Raw genomic sequence first — 23,262 nt, 5'->3', positions numbered from 1 at the left:
AGAATTGCAAAAAAACATTTTCAGTCTTGGGATTCTTTTTGGCTTTAAGCCCTGCGATTGGCTTTCAAGACAGTAGGCGGAGGCGTTTATTCACCGTCAATATTGAATTGCATTGTGGTTCTGTTCCTGAAAGTAAACATGGATGCGTCGGTCGTGAAGGAAGGCACGGACATTACTGACATTGACCGTACGGTCAAAAATAAATGGAGATGGGCATGGCTAGATGAAATGGTAGAAGGGGGGAAGCCATTCAGGTCTTGGTGCAAAAAGTTGAGAGACCCGGGAGCCTGTTTCTGTTGCGTGTGCAACAGAAAGCTGTTGTATGGAATGAATGGGAAAAAGTCGCTTTTTAAACACAACAATGAACCAGGCCACAAAAGTGCTGTGAGAGCTCTGCAAAACACCTCTGTGTTACCTGGTGCAACAACGACCAGTGGCGATGCACCCGAATCCATGTGCGATCGCGTGTGCAATCAGAAGGTGCGCATTTGCACATTTATTGCACAACATGATCTTTCCTTTACACTGTCACAGCCTCTTATTGAGCTAATCAAACGTGTTGCACAGGATAAGAATGCACTGTCTAGGTTAACTGTGTCAAACACACAGGCGTCTTATATGTGTACACATGGCATTTCCTCTCATATAAAGAAAGAGCTGTCAAGCAAGATGGAGAGAGGTTTTTTTTTCTTTAAATGCAGATGAAGCCAGTGCTAACGAGAACATGGACAGGCTGCTCAATGCTCTGGTGCGTTATTATGATGAGGATTTGGGGAAAGTAGTGACACATCATTTAGGCTCAAGAAAAGCCAATGTTGCTGATGCAGCAACCCTCACCAACGAATTGACATCAATTCTGGAGTCCTATGGCTTTAGCTGGAATCAAGTGGTCAGCATTCTGTTGGACAACTGTGCAGTGATGAGAGGGAAGAAGGGTGGAGTGGAGACACTAGCGAGAAAGGAGAACCCTTCATTGCTTGACATTTGTGGGGACACAGTTCATATGGTCTCTAATGCATCCAAGGCCCTTTTGAGTGAATTCCAGTCATATGTAGAAAACTTCTGCTCTGATGTCTATTATGACATAGAGAAGTTTCCAAAGCAAAAGGAAGTTTTTGCAGAGTTCCAGTCTTTGCTTCATCTGGAGAGCAGCAAGAGCCTAATACGGCCAATCACCAGCAGGTATTGTTCTTCTTTGTCTTTACATGTTTTAACAAATTGAATGAAATGGAATGTATGAAACAATTGCATACTGTACCAGTGCTATTTATTTATGTATTTGTTTATTGCAAAACTGTTAAAAGTATTCAATCAATCATTCAGGTTCCTGCAAATGCTGGAGGTCTGCAACAGAGTCAAAGAGCTCATGGATGTGTTGATTGTGCACTACTACAGCAGCCTGTCTCCTGCTGACCAGCACAAATACAGGTAAGATATACCTAATAATCTTGATGCACTTTAAAAAAAAAATATATATATATATTTTGATACTTGTTTGGGGATTTTAGCTCATTGTCACGGGGCAGTAGACAATTATACTGATTGGGGATATTGCAATACTTTTTAAACTGGGGTAATGGCCTGCTTGCTACCTGATCATGAAGAAAAATCACCCCTTTGTGAAGTTTGGGGTGCTCTTATTATTTGCATACTGTATGTGAGTCTGCAGTGACATTCCTGTTGATTGGGAAGGTACCAAGTGCTGCAGAGGAGATGGGGTGTTTGAATTGCCTTTGCTGTGATATAATGTGGTTGGTTTGGTATGTCTCACTCCCTATAAAAGGGAGCCTGCAGGTGATGAGTGTGAATTGGACCTGACTGTCTTTTTGCAGCTTTGGCTGCTCGGCCAACTTTACACTCATTATTTAAAAGGTAACTGTAATTTGTGGAACTATGATGATAGTTTTATAATTTCACAAATCTTCTAGGCCCAAAAGAAGAAAGAAGGTAGCCTGCCCTTTAGAGGTGCAACAAAGCTAACAGGAGTGTGATAGACTTGTCAATACCAATATCTTCCCATACAGCCCCGGGAACTGATATTGTCTGTATGAGGGCCTTAAGGACTAAATCCATCCAAGTCCTTTTAAGTTTGAGAGAGAGAGAGAGTCCTAATGTTATGCATACATGTTTTGTTTGTGCTTGTAGACAGCTCTTTAACCAGGTTCTTGAAAACCATGGAGTGACATCGGATGAAAAGGCCAGAATAACTGTTCTGCAACAACAGCAGTCCAAATCTGCAGCGGGCACTGAGGTCAACAAGAACAGGAAGGAACGTATCTGTCTGCTGTTCTCAGAGTTCGACAAGCTTACAGCTTTAGTTGATCTTTACAGAGGTACGTACTGTATGTTTGACTACATTTACACATTCAGGACGGGAACCCCTTTTGGTGCATTTTTATACTTTAGCTATTGAAAAATAGCAGATCTACAAGCTGCGATCTTGTAGATCTGCTATTTTTTTTAAATCTTGGAAATGTGTCACAATTTTGGAATATATTATGTCAGAGCGAACATTTTTAACTCAAATCTTTGCTTATGGGGGTCCCTGGAACAACATATTTTCAGATTACATATAATTGTCTGGGTCCTTGACATGAAAAAGTGTGAGCATCACTGATATAGAAACATAGGTTTTTCAGAACTCATGATTTAGAAGACATTTGTAGAATCTGGTCTCAGTCTTAAATGGGTAAACAGATTTAACATGTTAATATTATAAATGTAGTAATAAATCTAACAAATCACAACAGCATTGATGACAATACATTTGAGAATAAAGGGTGAATATTTTGTTGTGGCACTGGATGTCCAACCCTGTAAAGAATGTACACATATTGAGCTGCACTTACAAATGAATGATTCGATATACTATTACTTGCATAATTTAAATTTTGATATGATTATGAGAAGTTGCTAAGGAGGAAATAATGAATGAAAACTTTATTTAATTTAGGCTGCTAATCCATTTCAATGTGCCTTTCAGGTGTACTTCCATGTTTCTAGGGGTTTTTGAAGAAGCTGCAACACGAAAAGCCCCTGGTACATATGCTGCATGGAGAGATGGTGGTGCTCATCAGAGTTTCTTCAGAGAGTTCTCCAAGTTTATGAAGCCTGAAGCCATCCCACTGAGTGTCAATGACTTGTTGCAGTTGGATGTTGGGGAAAGAGACCTGCAGTTCCCAGACAAAGGGCTGTTTGTAGGTAGATATAGCTTCTCTGCCATGACCAAGGCTCGAATGGAGAAGCCCTGGATTCAGAACGTTCAAACCCATCAAAAACAAAATCATCAACTCTTTGTCTGTGCTGGCACCATCATTGATGTGTCATGAATCAGTCCAAGGTGCCTTCATCACCATGGCCAAGGCCTTGCCAAATGTGATCAAATCTGAGGAGCTGGGCCAGCTAGATGAAGAGGTGCATGCTTACCAGCTTGATGAAGACCTTAGAGCTCGGGCCAACAGCTTTGTGGAGGATACTGAACGAATTGATGTTCATTGGTGGAGTGCAATATTTTCCATGAAGACGTCAGAGTGTGAGATCAAATTCCCTTTCATAGGTAAGCTGGTGAAAGCTATCATCACTGTGTTCACTGGCCCACTTATTGAGGGATCATTTAACATCATGGGTGACATTGTTGAGCAATTTTTAGTCCTGGGATTTCTTTTGGCTTTAAGCCCTGTTATTGCCCATGTGTCCTACTTGTGTGCAAGGCGCACGTTGGGCCCCTCGACAGGGTCATGTTTTTCCGAAATATCAAGACGGTCCCGATACCTTTGGCCAGGCGGGGTGAGCGAACGTGATGTTATAGGTCTGGGCCCAGCGGGTGTACACCTGCTTCTCGGCGTTGAAGCGATGGTTCATTCCCGGCAAACCGGCCTCGTGCTGGAGGTAGAACTCGCACTCGCCGGGTCCGCGCGGCTCGTAGTAGTGATATGGCGTGCTCGGAACGTCGGAGCGCCCGGCCGCCGTCGCACAGTGGTCGGGCGGAACCATCCCGTACACGGTGACGCGGTCGCAGCTCTCGATGGCCATCACCATGGCGAGGAACCCGGTGGTCATTCTCTTGTTCTGCGACGCGGCGCCATCCACGCCGCCCGTCTCCTTCTGGTACAACGCGTCGAATCCCGACCCACTGACACTGAAACAGTTGGAGCGGTTGTTGTCAATACCGCCGCAGAAACCGCGGATCCAGGGCCAGGAGTCCTGGATCCACCAGTTAGAGTCGGGGAGTCCCAGGAAGGCCGCGTTGGTGGGGACCCTGCGCCCCTCCAGCGGCGAAGCCGAGCTGAGAGCGGCGAAGCGGGGGATGCCTTTGTGACCCATCACCCTCAGGGCGGTGCGCGTGCCCACGTCGCGCTCGTAGCCCGCCGTGGGCGCGTCGTTCATGCGGATCACGCAGTCGTGCTCGCGGTCGATCCGGCGCCCGGCGCCGCTGCCCAGCAGCTGGCCCGAGCTGGTCACCAGGGCGCAGCGGGCGCAGCGCATCACGGCACATCACACACATGTGTGTGTGTGTGTGTGTGTGTGTGTGTGTGAGAGAGAGAGAGAGAGAGAGAGAGAGTCTGTGTGTGCGTGTGTGTAAAATCTGCCATTGTACGACCCCATCCAGGCCCACCAAAATGCATTTGTCTACTAAATCAACTGTTGATTTAGTCTAAAATCTTATATTGATCCTCTGCCAACCTAGGGAGGGCAACGGACTGACCTCATGCTTCCTTTAATGCATGAGGAGTCCAAGCAGCTTCTCTTCACCTGACAGGGGGGGGGAGTTTCCCCGCTTGGACGTATAGTGCGTGGAAGGAACACGTTATTCCAACCAGTTCCTTTCCCCTCCATCAAGGTAGGTGGAGTTCTCAAGGACAAGAACCCCCCCCCCCCCCACCCCTGTAGATTTACAGCGAAGCACAGCCAGGTCTGGTCTGGCCGTCATTAAACGCGAGCCATAAATCCAGCTGCAGGAGGAGAGTGTAAGTAGTGGCCATAACTCCTGGGCCTAATCACAGGCTCCTATATGGATCTGCTGGAGCATCCGTCACACTCGTATACCACCTGCACGCGTTGCCAGATGGAGAGAAATAAGTAACCAGCAGGTCTAGGAAAAGAAGCCACTATGGCGCCCTATACAAAGCATAGACATAAAAAGGTAGACGCCTCCTTCGGCTGTGGGGCGTGTGTCTCCCTTGAAGGTCTATCTTGAACCTCCCGAGATTCCTTTGCGAAGCATAGTTGAAAGCATGAGCGGAAGCTTGCCAAGTTCGGTATAGGTCAATCAGACTCCCTCTTTCCCTTGCTTTGGCAATGTAAACGTTTGTTTCCTCATGCCAATAAAGCTCCTTTTGGATTGAATTGATAGTCCAGTTTATAGTAGACACAATGTGTATAGATTCAGAGGGAGCATCCGGGGCCTGTACATATTTCCAATTACCAGGTGTTTATTTTCATGAAACATTATTTGGGCGAATAGGCATTCAAAATGCATGGGCTTCACAGTTGGGTTAACAAGCTCAGAGGCTAAGTGAGAAGAGATATATGTAGCCACTCCTCCTCCTCTTGTGCCTCTATCAGCTCTATACAACACGTATTCTTTAAGTTCTCCTCTTGTGCCTCTATCAGCTCTATACAACACGTATTCTTTAAGTTCGACAGCATTATCTGGGATAGAGTCTGTCAACCAAGTCTCAGAGAGAGCAATTACATTTGGTTTGTTATAAGCAACCCAGGCCCTTAAAAGGTTAATTTTTAGGAACAGGCTCCTGATATTAACATGTATAATATGTAAACCTTTCATAGTTTGATTATAGAAATGAAAATAAAAATGACATTATGACCATGAGTAATTGAGTATGCATAAGAATAGAAGACATTGAGCTGGGCTGATGGTGGGAAGAGCAGCGCACGGGAGAGCACGAGACGCACGCACACACAAACGCATGCGCGCACACACACACACACACACACACACACACACACACACACACACACACACAAAATAAAGACAGGGTGGAGCAGAACAATATGGAGCTCAGCATCTAGCAGAACTCAGTCTGCAAAATTAATATATGAGGGGATAGCTCTGGAGCAAACACAGGTTCGAGGACCGGCTTTCTATTCTCGTTTTTTGATTGAATACTTTATTGAAAATATATTTCAAAAGGATAAATTCACAAGAAAGCTGTTTCCATTGTGGTCCTCATGTATTCGTTCTCTTTCTCCAGCTTTTTCACCCGATTTATTATTATATTATCCTGGTTAGTGCTGACTCTTTGCTCAAGCTGTTCGACCTGGTCACCCAGCGTGGATAGCTTTCCGTCAATAGCTGTTAGGCTGGTTTGGATCTTGTCCATTTTTGTGTCGAAATGGGAAATCATTTCAGCCTTCATTTGCTGTAGGGTGGCTTGGTTTGATGATGGCTTCATCCATGATCAGCTGAAGGTATTGCAGTCAGTCAGTGCAGTTAGGCAGATACACTGAGTTAACTTGAGCTGCTAGAGTCAGATTTTTAAAGCTGGGTTATCAAAGTAAGGCTGTGTATAGTCGGGATATAGTATAGTCTGTACTATAATATTATTATAGTACAGACTGAGGCTTCAGCAAACGCTCATGCTCACACCACGGTGGCCATCTTGAATCTGAATTCATATGGAAATACACTTTATAAATGCACTATGCATTATGTTTAATACGCCTATTTAAAAGCTTACCATTGTGACTGAGTGTATGGGTGGGGCTTACTCATTTATTATTTTGTATAGGTTAAATTCACGATTAATAATAATAATAATAAACTTTAAGCACCTTTCATACAGAGATGCAGTTCAAATAGCCCTAGAACGGCTCTTGTTACATACAGTATGTACAGTATTTCACATACATGAGCCATAGATCACATCCATGATTTCTTGTAGAACTTCTTTATGTGCGGCATAAATGTGATAAATGTTTGTACTCACCCATTAAATATTTCCAAAGACGTGGTGTGAAAAATGGTCCTCTAGTTTTATATCCATGTGAAAGTTCTGGCACAAAACGCGTATTTAGTGAATTATCTCCACTTTTTCAAGAGATGCACACGGACGCCTTTCTCTCCGGCGAGGGGGGGCCGGAGAGATCGATGAACTGATTTTAGATACTTCCTGTTGTTTACCGCAGACGTCATCACCAATTGACCAGGGAAACACAAAAGTTTGCAGTCACACAATTGGCAGGTGCTTTGCGATAATTAGGTGCTTAATTAATTAATAATGTCTTGATATGTGCTGTTCTTGAATACCCATGGGGGGTTTGTTATTGCTCTCTGGATTTTTGCTTAGCATGCTGCTTTGACAGAACTCAGAGAATATCTCCCTTTGACTTGAGTGTTTCCTGTCTAAATTGATACTTTGACAGTGATTGTACGCCGATACTGATGTCTCTCTCTCTCTCTCTCTCTCTCTCTCTCTCTCTCTCTCTCGCTCTCTCTCTCTCTCTCTCTCCCCCCCCCTCCAGGCCACCCGGTGAAGCAGGCTGACACAGTGATGCTGGCCTATCCTCTGGGGTTTCCCTTGACCTCTGAGATCAGACGAAACGACCTGGAGATCTATGAGGCCGTCACTGACCCCAACGGACCGGCCATGACATGGGTAAGACCCTATAGTGGGACCATGGTAAGACCCATAGTGGGACCATGGTAATACCCTATAGTGAGACCAGACCCTATAGTGGAACCAGTCATGACATGGTAAGACCCTATAGTTACAGTGGAACCATGGTAAGACCATATAGTGGAACCAGTCATGACATGGTAAGACCCTATAGTGGAACCAGTCATGATATGGTAAGACCCTATAGTGGAACCAGTCATGACACGGTAAGACCCTATAGTGGAACCAGTCATGACACGGTAAGACCCTATAGTGGAACCAGTCATGACACGGTAAGACCCTATAGTGGAACCAGTCATGATACGGTAAGACCCTATAGTCAGTGGTAACCAACCTTTTCAAGCCCAAGAGCCCATTTTATTCCCAATTGTAAGCCAAGATCTACCACTAAAACGTGTTAGAAAAAACACTTGTTTTTTTGCTATTTCTGACAAGCTCAATGCATGTGCACACATCCACACAAAGACTAAAGCTTAAATTACTTACTAATCCAATAATCTCCATTTAAATATCTGAAGTTAATGCAAACACATCCTGCATTTTATCGGACAGCAGTTCAATGACAGTAGGCTCAGTAAAGAGGAAAGGGTTTGATACAAAAGCAGCTACTTGACTCATGCGTTGTACTTCAACAAGTTTTCATATTTCATATTTATCATATTTTTTGCTCTATGTGTGCATGTGTACAGAATTCAAACTGTAGCATTGATTATTGTCACGGACAGAAGTCATTCTTTCCCTTTGCATATGCCCTGGAGTGCACTCGCCTATTAGTTTGCATTGCAGACTGGTATATTCAGTATATTTTTCTCATTTATATTTTTGTTGTTGCTACGCACAGTGCGCAGCAGTTGAGGAGAACGCAACTATGCATTCCTTTAAGCAACACAACTTCTGCAGCTGCATCCATATGTTTAGAATTTGCATCAATGATCAAATCCCAATAATAAAAAATATTATAACGAACAACGAAAACTGAAGGAGCAGCGGCGCTATCTATCTATCTGTGTCTGCAGCCTGTCACGAGCCCCGTAATGAACGCACGTTGTTCCGTATTTTAATGTCGGGTCGGAGAATAAATACAGTATGAATGACGGCGGGATTTATTTGACAACCCTGTCCTGCTTTCTTCACGAGAAGAGAAGAGCGCTCACAGCTGCTAATATGGTAGCAGCCGTGTGGCTGACCTGTCAGTTCTCTTTAGGCTTGTGTAGTGTAGTATGTGAACCTGGGTCTGGGAAGCTCAGAGCTGCAGCCATTGGCTCATGATACGAGCACACGACCAATGGGACAGGTCATTCAGTGTTGCTAAGATACCACCCCTCCCACCACACACGCACACACACCCTTGGACGATGGGGTCTATTCTCAAACTCAGAGCCACAGCGCTCTGCTCAAAATTAATTTGCATGTGACGAGCGGCACTGACATTATTCCAATGGGTCTACACTTCGCGATCGACTGGAAACGTTCCCGCGATCGACAGGTAGATCGCGAACCCCTGGTTGGTTACCCCTGCTATAGTGGAACCAGTCATGACACGGTAAGACCCTATAGTGGAACCAGTCATGACACGGTAAGACCCTATAGTGGAACCAGTCATGACATGGTAAGACCCTATAGTGGAACCAGTCATGACATGGTAAGACCCTATAGTGGAACCAGTCATGACATGGTAAGACCCTATAGTGGAACCAGTCATGACACGGTAAGACCCTATAGTGGAACCAGTCATGACATGGTAAGACCCTATAGTGGAACCAGTCATGACATGGTAAGACCCTATAGTGGAACCAGTCATGACATGGTAAGACCCTATAGTGGAACCAGTCATGACATGGTAAGACCCTATAGTGGAACCAGTCATGAGATGGTTTGATTTAAGTATTTATTAACAGTATGCAGAATGGGTACATTTCAAACGGAAGCACAACTCAATACAAAAAACGGTTCCTGTGGACGACACCATGCTACAGCATTACACTTATTTAGGGTTAGGGTCCACCATTGTCAATTCATCAGAGCATTTAGAGGTGTCGAAATATACCCTTCTATATAAAAACTGTGAAGTGAGGGAAAAAGTAGACCGGTTTCTGAACTGTCCACAGCCCTCCCCTGAGAGAGTAGATGGAAATTGTTTAATTCCTGCTCTATCTTCTCGTGTGTGTGTGTGTGTGTGTGTGTGTGTGTGTGTGTGTGTGTGTGTGTGTGTGTGTGTGTGTGTGTGTGTGTGTGTGTGTGTGTGTGTGTGTGTGTGTGTGTGTGTGTGTGTGTGTGTGTGTGTGTGTGTGCACGTGTGTATGTGTGCGTCTCTCCAGTCCATGTTTGCTGTTGGCTGGATGGAGCTGGGTGATGCTGACAAGGCACTGCTTCTGCTCCAGAAGTGCTTCCAGAACATCCAACAACCCTTCCAGGTACGACACAATAATAACTTTATAACAGTTAAATTAAATCACATCATAACAGCGTAATGATATAAAAACCGGTTTAAAAAGCCTATGGAACTAGGGTACTGAACAAGAAGATTGCTCGAGCCAAGCAATAAAACAATTAGCATACTGAGAAAATTTAAAACATACCCTTTGGTCTCACTGTAACTATCAAATGACTGAAACAGATGCAAACATATGCAATACAATTATGGCAATTGAGGGTAATGTAGGAAAATACTTTCCTGATCCTGAATAAACGTGTTTTAACTTTTAATTATCTATTTTTTTAATTGCCAGGGGTAGGGCATATTCCACAACGTGGGTGCTCGTGCGGGCAAAAGCCCGGTCACCCTTCATGGTGACTAGGCGTGTCACAACCCTTCCAGGTATAGTCTCGCATTGCCAGACCGCTTCAGGTCTCGGGTCCTCTCGGGTATTTTCAGAATCGGGGGGTGGGAGGGGGTGGTATGGTAATAAAATAATCACTCACAGGTACGGAGTGATGAGAAAATAATCTCTCCCCACATACACACACACACACACACACACACAGGTATGGAGTGAATCTGCGGACGGTACCGGAGCGGTGAACTTTCTGACCGGCATGGGTGGCTTTCTGCAGGCCGTGCTGTTTGGATTCACAGGCTTCAGGTCAGTTCTCATGTGCATCTGTACACCTCCTTAAAGTCTGGTTTTACAGATCTCAGGTCAGTTCTCATGTCCTGTAGTGTACACCTCTCCTTAGAGTCTGGTTTTACAGACCTCAGGTCAGTTCGTATGGCCTGTAGGCACGTGCAGGGTCTTTTCGTGCTTGGGCACCTGCCCTTTTGCCTCAAAGTGCACATCCCCCCCCCCCCCCCCTCCCCCCGAAAATGTCTGGCCAACATCTGTGGCCCTTATAAATTATATATTGTTTACATTACACTGTATAATTGTATACATCACCTATAAGATAATATGACTAAAATCATATTGACAATAGTAAAGACGACATCACGGCACTGCCAACATTAATTTAATTCGTCTGAACTCGACTGCGTTTGCAGTCTAGTCATGGTGGTCGTGGCCGTGGGGCTTAGTGTCCCGTGGCCGTATAGGGCTAGTCTCCCATTGGCTTAGAAGCCAGCCAATCATGAAAATCCCGCAACTACATCGTACAAAGTCTGATCATTGATCAGCTCTGCAAGCTGATACAAATAAAGTACTTAACACGCTTGGTGCCGCATGGGCACGATATCGCGGTGATAGATTCCCCCACTGCGTGCCAAGGCAGCGATATAGCAGTGATATAGCTTTATATCAAAACAAACCAGCAAACACTAAGCACCTCTAGCAGCCTCTAGATTATTTGCTGCTTGTTATCTCAGAAAAGATACTCCAAAATCGTCGTTTTTTTTGTCCAATCCGTCCGACGTTCAGATGTAAATGTTTTTTGATCGCATCGCGCCCGACATATTACCATTTCTAGTGAAAGCTAAGACATGTCTGCTCCTGCTAAAACAACTTCCACTCTACACTAAGCATTTTAAGTACAGCAGGCTACTCAAGTAAATGTACTTTTCACCGGTTGTCTCCAGGGTCCAGAAGGACTGCCTGGCGTTCTCTCCCATCCTCCCTAAGGACCTGTCTGAGCTCTGCATCCGCGGTGTCAGTTACCTAGGCAACAAGATGGACTGGTTGCTAAGGAGAGACGAGGTCTGCGTCATCCTGAGGGAACCCTCGGCCAAACACTGCCGCCTGGAGGTTGTCCTGGAAACTACAGGCACCAGAATCCCTCTCATAGCAGGTAATTAAACTCCAAATACCAGAATACCTCTCATAGCAGGTAACTGAACTACAAATACCAGAATCCTTCTCGTAACGGGTAATTAAACTACAAATACCAGAATCCCTCTCATAGCAGGTAATTCAACTACAATTACCAGAATACCCCTCATAGCAGGTAATTAAACTACAATTACCAGAATACATCTCATAGTAAATAACTAAACTACAATTATAAGAATCCCTCTCATAGCAGCTAATTAAACTACAATTACCGAAATCCCTCTCATAGCAGGCAATTAAACTACAAATACCAGAATCCCTCTCATCTGTCTAAAGAGGATGATACGCGAAGACCGTACGGGCAACGCCATGTTGGGTTAGGGTTAGGGTCATGCGCAGTTGAGACCAGGAAGTTGTACATGCACAAATTTGGGCATGTACAACTTCCTGGTCACAACTGCGCATGTTTCTTTCCTTTCATGGAGCACCATGGAGCAACATGGCGTCACCCGTATGGTCTTCGCATCTCGTCCTCTTTAGACAGTCCTTGATAGTAGGTAACTAAACTGCAAATACCATTAAACTACAAATACCAGAATCCCTCTCGTAGCAGGTAACTGAACTACAATCACCAGAATCCCTGTCATAGCAGGTGATTAAACTACAATTACCAGAATCCCTCTCATAGCAGGTAATTAAACTGCAATACTAAAATCCTTCTCATAGCAGGTAATTAAACTACAATTACAAGAATCCCTCTCAATAATTTTTTCGAGGGGCACTAGCCCCTCCTATATACAGGTTTAATGTTTGTCTTTAGTTCAATGTTTGTTTTGTAAACGCCATTGACAATGAAGGGAAAATGTACGTCATAATGTGCCTCATTACGTCATATTGTATCTTTAGTGTTAATGGCGTTTTATTATTTGTGTTTGCACCGTTTGTTTTACATCACCATTACATCACCTAATCAACATGAGTTAGACTGTAATATATAGAAAAGCTCACTTGACAAGGGTGTGATCTTTTTTTCAATTCAAATTATTGACATGAGAAAACATACGTTTACACTGCCAAAGCTAAAAGTGGAACAATACAATACAAAATGTATGTACAATTGAAAGTCAGAATCACCAATAAATCAATTTCCATGTACCAAGATCACTCGACGCAGATAGTGTAGGAATACATATATATAGTTTTTAGGGTGGTTGTGTTCCATTTGATATCCTTCTCCTATCACAGCAGCTCTATTATTTCAATACACTTTTGTTATAGTGACAAATCACAACAAGTTGCCTCAAGACACTTTGTAACATAGAGAGCACAGCCAAGACATCATGCCGCCATGAGCATGCAAGCAATGTGTACACTGATGAATTGAATACATGATGGGACCACAATGGAGACCAGCCTTCAGGGATGTTTGTGTCATTTGTGTGTTTTTCAGGAGAGCCAGCAACCTTTCCTCGAGAGGCGGGGAAAGTCTGCCCTCTGGTGGACTCGACGTTTTCTTGCTGGCCGCTCTGATGCCATAAAGCAGCAAACTGATCATCTCTTAATTATCAATCAATAAATGAATGACGAATTAATGTGTTGCTCACTAATTAAACTCATCTCTGGTTTAATTTGTTGTTTTATTCAGTGTATACTGCATTGTATCATTATTATCAATGCCATATTTCAGTTCTCAAACTATTTCTTGTCAAGGACCCCCACATTTTCTTTTTTTTATCCCACGATTTTGTAACCCATTTTTCACCCCTGTGTCAATTATCTAATGTGATCCTGGGCTCTACACACCCTCCACCAACCTAGTCCCCATATATGGGGGACAAGGGGAGAGCAACGGACTTGAACTCATGTTTCCTTCATGCCTGAGTGTCCAAGTTGCTCCTTTACACCTGACAGGGGGGAGTTTCCCTGGTTGGACGTAGCGCTTGGAAGGAACACGTTATTCCAACCAGTTCCTTTCCCCTCCATCAGGCGCCCCGGCTGGCCAGGGGGAGGCAGTTTAGTGACCAGGATTACTGCATGTTTTTTGTGAGGGTACCTACCCTATAGGGGACACGGGGAGAACATGCAAACTCCACACAGAAAGGCCCTTTCGCCAACCCCGCCTCGGGTATGGGCACTGATGACGTGGAGGAGGAAACACGCCGCCAACACCCACAGTGTCCCGAGCGGGAATCGAACCCAGGACCTTCTAGCTGTGAGGCGACAGCACTACCAACTGTGCCACCGTGCCCCCCTCCACATGTAGTCATTTACTGAGAAGCTGGAGGTCAAGAAACTCGAAGAGAGTTAGGGCCGATTCATACTCCTGTTTTACTGCTGTTGTGCCGAAATGATTTCGGATATGATTTTGCTCGTCAGAAATTTTCAGTAGCGCCGAAGAGACGACTTTAGGGCAGTACCCACCCCCCGAACCTCAAATGACATCACATTGTAGGTTCTACAGAGCCGAAACGACTTTTATTCGGTTCTAAAGGAGTATGAATCGCGCCTTGAAATCTCAAGAGGGGAAAGTACACCACATTGATTGGTTGAGTCATTTATATTATTAAGAAATTATTAGTAGTCAATGGACTGGTTGAGAAACAGTGGGATGCACACAAATGAGATGCATAGCAAGTGTTACAAAAGCACTATAATCTTAATCATGACGTAACACTGACGTAAAATTGTCCAGTGTCAATGGAAATGTAATCTTTGTGTCGTACAAAAATCACCCCCGTGTGAAGTGAGGGGAATATATGAAAGTCTAACTCATGTTGATTAGGTGATGTAAAACAAACGGTGTCAAAACAAACGTAAATGTTCCCTTCATTGTCAATGGCTTTTTTAAAACAAACATTGAACTAAACACAAACATTAAACCTGTACTGTATAGGGGCGCTAGCCCGCGCCCCTCAAAAATAGACACTAAGCCGATTTACTCAAATTGACAATGCATTTTGTGTAGGACAGAAGTAGGTGAAATAGTCTGCAAGCTTGCACTCTATCTTTCATCTGTAAGCTTATAGATTGGCTCTTTTCTCCATATTTGTGACCAAAGTTGACACACAGTAAGAGTAAGTCATTGGATTATTTTTTTTCATGTCCTATGAAAGCAGGGAATCGTATAGCTTAAAATTGACAATATTGTTTGTTCAGTTTGACCCATCAGTTTTGGAGATATGGCTTATAGAGTATATAGTACAGTCGCTGGAGGGGGGTCTCCTGCACCCCCCGGAAATATACTTCTAATCAGTGCTTTCTTATTGGAAAAAATGTGCTGAACATGATGAGCTATGATAAAAAGTTGTCAAAATGTCCCACCTACCTCAAAACCCCCTTTTTGGTATATGGCTCTGCCGAAATTGTGTAAAGACAAATATTAATTCACTAAAATAAAATAAATAGACATGGTAGTCTGAAATTGGTCATGAAGTATCTTGATACATAGGGGTAAGTAGCAGAACAGGATTTGGGGGGTTGCTACCATTATATTCTTAAATATGACCCACATCATCCTCAAAAACACAAAAGAATATGGTGTCCGCTTGGCTAATAACAACAAAGATGGTTATTTTCCAACACATTATGGTGAGTATCACTGCCTCACTTGTATATAGAAAACTTCCCATATCCCTAAGCTTCAATTTGTGCCCAAGATAACCTTTCTATCTTGTAAATTACTCTTTCTGTAGCCAAAATTCTGAACTATACCTCAAATCGGTGAAAATTGTATATTTAGTCAGTAACAGCTAGATACATTTGGAATAAATGAATGAATGACTGAGTTTGAACTGAGTCCACATCATGGAATATTTCTTACTTGAATAAGCCATGTTAAAAAGTTTGCAAAGTGTCCCATCTACCATTTTTATGCAAATGAGTGCCTCCATTATCAAAATAATCGATTTTCACTATATCTCAGCCAATATTGCACTTAAATTAACAAATAAGGTGTCTAGACCTATGTTTTGAGGGTCAAGGATCCCAGTGAAACTATTCTTAAAGTGACCACATGTGCCCGTGGCATGCTGGTGTACAAATCAGTGCCGATTAAATATCTATCTCGTCGGCTTCTTGTCCATGCTCTCCAGACAGTGTCAAGGAGATCAACCAGTGAGGTTGGTAGGACTGCACCGCAGGACACACTGGATTAAAAAACTCAACCACCCCTGTCCTTCATCATAGGGTTTTGGTTTTTCCAAAAAAGCAGCTCGCTTGTATAAGGCAACACGGTGGTTCTCTTCAGAGCAGAGTAGCATGGAGCAAGACGAGCCAGGTCAACTTTAGATTTAGAAATGAGTTTGTCATCTTCCCCCACCACTCTTTCACTGAAGACTCACAATTCAAATAGCTCTATAGGTCTAGCCAAGTCATGTGGCTCATAGGGCAGGAGCCTAACAAGTACACTCCCTGGCATGACTAGTATGTACCAAAGGGACCCTTTGGTATACTATACCTCAAATCGGTGAAAATTGTATATTCAGTCAGTATCAGCTATACATTTTGAATGAATAACTGAGTTTGAACTGACTACACATTATGGAATATTTCTTACTTGAATAAGCTATGTTATAAAGTTGGCAAAGTGTCCAATCTACCATTTCTATGCAAATGAGTGTCACCATTATCAAGACAATCGATTTTCACTATATCTATATTGCACTTAAATGAACAAATAAGGTGTCTAGACCTATGTTTTGAGGGTCTCAGTTAACCTATTCTTAAAGTGACCACATGTGCCCGTGGCATGCTAGTGTACAAATCAGTGCCGCCATTACAATAAAGTCACATTTATACGATGAACTTTAGTGGACCAAGAATTGCCCTGAGGGACTCCAAATGGAACATTTTTGAAAAAGTGTCTTGAAAGTGTTAAAATGTTGAATGATTTAGAATTACGAAAAAGTGGATCAAGAGTCTTTTTCAACGCTGGTGATGTAACGACGTGTTTGAGGTCTGTGGGAAAGATTCCGGAGTAAGTATAGTGAGGCATTAACAATAACCAGGTAAAAAGACTTGTAATGGTTGTTGTGGGCATTGGGTCAAGAGCAGAGGTTGCAGAGCTTAACTGCTGCAACACTTGGTTCCCTGGTTGACGCCGGTCAACTAAGTATACAGTATAGGGTTTGACGGGTTAAAATAAATGAATGTCTTAACATCTATCAAATAAAATAATTACTCAATATTTTTAAATACACAAAAGATACATTTTATTTTTGAAATATTTCAACATCCAAAGGTTCATAAACACTTCTCTCAATTGAAATAATTGACTCTGTCCTTGTCGCAAAGTAAATTTAAGTTTTAGCATGTTTTGAACACATGTTTAACAAGGTTTTTCTTTTTTTTTAACAAATTCCATCCCAAATCAACAACTGTTTGAAACTACAAAGAAGCGGGATGGGAAATCATGGCCGGAAGTGCATTTCAGTGAGGACTGCAGCAGCTGACGGTGAAAGTGGCATCACTCTGTGAACTGAAAGGCCTATTGATGAGCCACAAGGCACCTAGTGGACCGGCAACAGCTTTGAAACTACATAACGGTACAACAATATAACATTACCCATTGTAAAAACAAGGTACCGCACATTAATGCACATTAAGGCCCTCATTTATCAACCAAAATATGGGTGCACGCCGAAATTTCGGCACGACATTTTCGGCATTTACCATTTCCGTAATTAAATTTCAAGTAATTAAAATCGCGCAATTAAAAACAATATAACTGTGGCAGATTTTACACTCGATTGATAAATGAGGGCCTAACACTAGATTGGCTTGCCTCCATCATTCTACCTCAAGGAAGAGCATTCTTTTGGCCACGGCCTCGGCCCCGTATTTGTCTTGGAGTCGTTTGCGGACCACGGGGTCTCCCGAGCACAGCAGGTTGTCGTCCGGGCGAGTCCAAAAGGGTCCCGGGACGGAGGAGGGAGTCATGAGGAGGGACTGGGCCACCGCAAAATCTCCACTGGCCCTCAGCAGAGCCCTGGTCACACTCTGCAAGTCCTGCAAGAGGCCGAGGGGCAGAGTGAGTGAAACATGTGAAGAACAACGTAAAATAAGCAGCAGTCAATATGATGAATCCATTTAGACCCGAGAACGATTCCATAAATGTCTTCTAAATGCTGACATTTTTCTGAAAACCCCATGTTTCTATGTCAGTGGTGCTCAACCTTTTTCATGTCAAGGACATGAAAATTGGCCGCAGACCTCCATCTGAAAATATGTTGTTCCAGGGACCCCCCCAGAAGCAAAGATTTGAGTTAAAACGTTCGCTCTGAAAGAATATATATTCAAGGATTAGCGCCACATTTTTATGATTTTTCAAAAATAGCAGACCTACAAGCTCATAGCGCGGCACTCGGTGCCGCGCTATGAGCTTGTAGATCTGCTATTTTTCAATAACTAAAGTATAACATAATGCTTAAAACACCAAATGGTGTTCCCGCCAAGAATGGGTTAAATAAATCAAATCAAAGGGACCACAAACTGGTCCCTCCGACCCAGTGCTGGGACCAGTGAACCAGAATGTAAAAGCCAGACTTGTCATAAACAACAAAAAAAAAAAGGTCCCTTCAGGGCTGTCACCTTATCAGTCTGCTTCATCAGCGCCTTCATCCGCTGGATGTCCTCTCCCAGCTTGGTCTGAGTGAGCGACACCACGGCCTCCTTCCTTTTCTGCTGAGGAAGAGGAGGAGGAGGGCAGGAGGAGGAGGACGTCCCTGTGTTGTTGTTGTCCACAACCGACTGAGAGCGAGCGTCCTGGGATTCACCGTCAAATATGAAGAGGTGGACCTTGGACAGCGTAGACTCAGAGGTGGGAGGAGGGTCGCTGGGCAGCGGGGCCACAGCTCCCACCCCGGAACAGGTAGCCTCTGGGGGCTGACCCTCCTTCTCCTGGAGGGTGGTGGTGGGTCCCGGTCCAGCCCCCACCCCGGGACAGGCAGCCTTCTCCGGGGGAGGCTGACCCTTTTCCTGGAGGGTGGTGGTGGGTCCCGGTCCTCCGGAGAGGTTAGGTCTCTCCCGTACTTCCTCAATGACACTTGTGGAGTCTGGAGTCTGGTCGTCGTCACTAGACTGGGGACACACAGGAACAAAAACAGCTAAACACCAAATACAAAATGGAAAGGAAAATAATTCAGCCTATTTTCAGCCTGCAACCAAGTGTAAAATGACTTATACTGGATCTCTTGTCCACTAGTCCCTAACATTTTAGTCTAGTTTTTATTTGTTGACAAAATTGTGTAAGTGCCGTTGTCACTTGGTTCTTGTTTTAACTTCAGTCATGTCTTTACTTTGAAATTTGTTATTTTCTTTGTTTATTTGTGTTATTTTGACACTTCCTGTATACTTTTATTGTGAAACGTCCGGTTAGGGTGCATATATAGCTGAAGCCTGTTGGCTTCACTCACCTCAGAGATACACAGCATGTTTGAAGCAGCAGAGCCACATGGTATGAGATTTGTTTGTTTGCAACTTCATGTTTACCCAGTTGATTTGATGTTGAAATGTTTGTAGATTCAGTATATAGTTTTGTAGATTCAGTATATAATGTAAAGCTGTTTATATTGTTTACAGTGCCTGCTTTTGCTGTGTCCGATGTGCCAAGTATCGGTTATCCCAAGATTGTTGGTATGAAGTTCAAGGTGACTTTCGATTCAACCCCTAGCCCCTCGATTAGTGGAGCGAGGTATATGATTTGTTTGTTTGTTCTGGGTTTCATTCATGATTTACTTTAGGTCTAATTAATTGGGGCTTGATGGTTCGTTTTGTTTGGTATATTTGGTTATGGACTTATGGTACATTTTTGGTCTTCTCTTGAAATTATTGAGTTATTGTATCGCTGCATAATTGATCGTAACTTAACCATTTTATTGTACTATTGAAAGTGATGAATGTATGCACAGATTTTATTGTTGAAGACTATGAGAAAAATGTCATGATTGTAATGGTATTTATATTCTATTTTTATAGTTTTCACGGTGTACCAGTGATCTTCTGTGCTGAAGACAAATAAACTACACCCGTTGAGACCATCCACTTCTTATTATTTCACAATTCGAGGGCGCTTACAGTGAAAACTCGACGCTGGATGCACAGCAGCTCAACGTCGACACCTACATCTCATATACAGCCACCCTGCTTCTTCATTACCAGCCCATAGTCACAAGTTTGTCATTGTCACGCCACAGTAACCTATGCAGTGAGAGGACTTCTAACAGGTAGCCTCCATCTCCTCTTGGACTGAAGCAAGGACAGGTTGCAAAACCGACAATAGGGAAAAAAAAGAGAAAATCATGTGCATTTTCTGATATGAAGCGATTTGAAGGCTATGTTGCACAGGTCTAATGTACTTAATGTCAAATTCAGAATTATTCATGCTGCATTTATATATTTAAATTAAACTTAAAGTGGACATTTTTATAATTTACAATTATTTGTTCGGTTCGTTTTCGTTTGATAAAATTACTTTGGGGGTTTAAGTGGTAGTCTGTGGGTCTTCGTAAAGTTACTGTAAAATCCAGACTAAACCCAAAGTATAAGTGAGCAAACAGCATATACCCAAACAAAGCCCAGATAAGATGGCAGCCAATATGCAGCAGCGGATGAGTTCTGAAGAGACCGCAGCTAAAATAACAAACTTCAAAGTAAAGACATGACTGAAGTTAAAAGAACCAAGTGACACCGGCACTTACAATAAGTTTGTCGACGAAAACAACACTGCATTAGAGAGATTATCAGTATAAATTACCTCAAACTCCTTTGAAGCCATCTCCAGGATGCCCAGCTTTCTCTTTCCTCCTGCCTGTCGCTCTGTCACGGAAAAACGGAACAGCAGAGCAGAATTGTCAGTCAATCCGTGGCATCCGTTTGTTACATTACATGTGTCAGTAGTAGTTGTGTCTGTGGAAGAGTATAGTGTGGCCTAAAGAGTGCGTGTGTGTGTGTGCCTGGGGGGTAATTTCTTCCAGGTGCCGCTTGCATACCCGCTGATTGCTGGGTGCCAATCGTCAGCCCTATTAATAGTCTTGCAGAGAAACAGCGAGTTTAGAAAACTGGCTTGAAAGGTTCACTTCTGTGGACTCTATAACATTACAGACATGTCGATTTCAGCTCTGACACTTATTTCAGGCATGCTTTATGTGAAGAGTCTGCCTGTGCTATTAACTCATTTTGGATTAATTCATTCAATTAAAAAAATAAGTGAAATGAGGGGCGCTCAGACGCGCTCTTATCATCGTACATCATGTCTCATACTCTCCAATCAGATTGTCTTGTTGCCACAAATCTATGTCATATTTGGCGGACATTTGACCTAATTTGTCCTTTCATTGTCAATGGCAAATGCCCAAATGCCCATTGACAATGACAATCAATGAAGAATTTACAATATGGAAATTAATGGAGAATTGAAGTCGTATGTGGAAACAATGAATGGAGAATTTACATCATATCAAGTGTCTGAGAGTAGAGCGAGAGAGAGAGAGAGAGAGAGAGAGATACTTTAACGTTTAACTGTTGGTTTATGGGGTATTTGACCAAAAGTGTGGGCGGGGCTTCCAAACAGCTCAGGTGTCAGTCAGTCAGTCAGTCAGTCACGTGACGGGGGTGGGCGGGGTCAAAGTCCAACACGCTGCCTGTTCAATTTGAACGTCGCGCGCGCGCACACGCACGCACGCACACACACACACACACACACACACACACATCCGGTCTGGGAGCGGATACGGAAACCACCAGGTATGCGGCTTGTCTTGTCGTACGTGTGTCTGTGTGTGTGTGTGTGTGTGTGTGTGCGCGTGTGCGCGTGTGTGTGTGTCACTGTGTGTGCGCGTGCGTGCGTACATGAGACCGGATATAACCACATGATCACCGAGGGGGGCGGAGTCACATAGAAAAAGCAGGTAAACCAACGCGGAAGGAGGTGGCAGCCGGCAGCAGATCTACAAGCTCAGAACGCGTCGCTGCCGCGACGCGTTGTGAGCTTGTAGATCTGCTGCCACTGCCTGCTCAGCCCCCACCCACGTGTTTGCTCACAGCAAACAGCAAAGCAGCGACAGAAACCTCACCTGACTGCTCCTAGTATTATTATCATCATTATAATAATGATTATATGAATATGTTGAAGAGAAGAGAAGAGAAGCACTGCGCTTGGGAGAAGATTTAAGAATTACATTAATATGGCTGCTGTTGTGGAGCTTTACACCCAGGTTGGTAAATATGTTCAGTTTCTGTTTTATATTTATTATATCATGTTGGCATGTCACATGATGACTTGTTGTAAGCTATGAGTGAGAGACATATGGAAAGTCCACAACATCACTTTTAATACGTTTAACACTCTTTAAACTCATTATAGTTCTCAAACTTTTCCGTGCCAACTATAAGGACCCCCAAATGGATAGCCTATGTATTTGGCCACTGACCCCCATCTGAAAATGTTTTGTGTCACAGTGTCAGGGACCCCCTAGCCTCGGAAACCCAGACGTTTTTATTTAGGGACCCCCAGAAGAGAAGCTTATTGGTCTTCATGGCTCGCATGCAGTGCACTTCATGTATATTATCTGCTATTTCTGATTGTGAGTAGCCCACATGAAAAAATAAAAAATAAATAAATAGTAAAGTGGTTAAAATGATTGTGCTGCTATGATGGAACCACCCACCAAGGACCACTGGGGGTCCCCGGACCACACTTTGAGAACCATATACTGCTTTAACCATAGAGTATTAAAAGGCTTTAACTGACTTTAAAAGAGTACCGTTAATTTCCTCCACACTGTATGGATCCAAGTTGATGATTTTAATGGTTTTGTTTACAAAAGTTGACACAAGTTTGCATCGCAAGTTTGGCTGCACTAAAAGTATTTTTAGTAGGGGTGCGTGATTATGAAATTATTTCCGATTATTATTATTATTTTATCATTATTTCTGACAGATTCCGATATTATACACAATGGAAACAAAACAAGCCTAGGCCCTATACAGCGGCTTGGCCCAAAGCCTGTTGAAAAAAGTATTCAATCAATCAATCAATAAATAGCCTACATACTCTTTTCCAAGTGAATTAAATGTAGAAAAATGTAAAGTTTACTTAAGATTTTGCATCATATATTTGATTTGGCTTTTGTTCTATACTAGACACTTATATTGAACACATTGATGCATTTTAACATGTTTCTTTTATTTTGCTGGTGAAAACCGACTTGTCGAATGTTCAATCATTAAATGATGACTGAATGAATGAATGAATGATTAAATAGTCTGTATTATTTTGAGACCGTTCCGATATGGCATGTTTACGAATTAATGGATGAATGAATGAACGAATGGATTAATGGATTAATTAATGAATGGGAATGAATGTATGAATGGATGAATGAATGAATGAATGAACGAATGGATGAATGGATTAATGAATGAAT

General features: G+C 43.1%; 2 protein-coding genes across 3 annotated transcripts in view; both read left to right on the top strand.

Moving 5' to 3' along the window:
- The window catches only part of pgghg (protein-glucosylgalactosylhydroxylysine glucosidase), a 32,904-nt gene extending 19,437 nt beyond the window's left edge, over positions 1–13,467 (top strand). For both annotated transcript variants that reach the window (XM_080761622.1, XM_080761623.1), the window contains exons 12-16: positions 7,486–7,619; positions 9,959–10,054; positions 10,626–10,723; positions 11,650–11,858; positions 13,290–13,467. In XM_080761622.1, the coding sequence (XP_080617748.1) occupies positions 7,486–7,619; positions 9,959–10,054; positions 10,626–10,723; positions 11,650–11,858; positions 13,290–13,369 (617 nt within the window). In that variant the 3' untranslated portion in view covers positions 13,370–13,467. The remainder of the gene's footprint in view (positions 1–7,485; positions 7,620–9,958; positions 10,055–10,625; positions 10,724–11,649; positions 11,859–13,289) is intronic.
- On the top strand, positions 1,295–3,080 carry LOC308314178 (uncharacterized protein). The gene is made up of 3 exons (XM_080761634.1): positions 1,295–1,428; positions 2,146–2,333; positions 2,984–3,080. The coding sequence occupies exons 1-3, from the start codon at positions 1,334–1,336 to the stop codon at positions 3,001–3,003; spliced, it is 303 nt and encodes a 100-aa protein (XP_080617760.1). The 5' UTR covers positions 1,295–1,333; the 3' UTR covers positions 3,004–3,080.
- Positions 13,468–23,262: the final 9,795 nt, after the last annotated feature.

Source organism: Protomyctophum bolini, assembly GCF_963924005.1.
Source record: "Protomyctophum bolini genome assembly, chromosome: 4".
In the NCBI taxonomy this organism is placed as follows: Eukaryota; Metazoa; Chordata; class Actinopteri; order Myctophiformes; family Myctophidae; genus Protomyctophum; species Protomyctophum bolini.
Note: the sequence above shows the minus strand (reverse complement) of the source record. Positions and strands in the feature narration are given on the sequence as shown.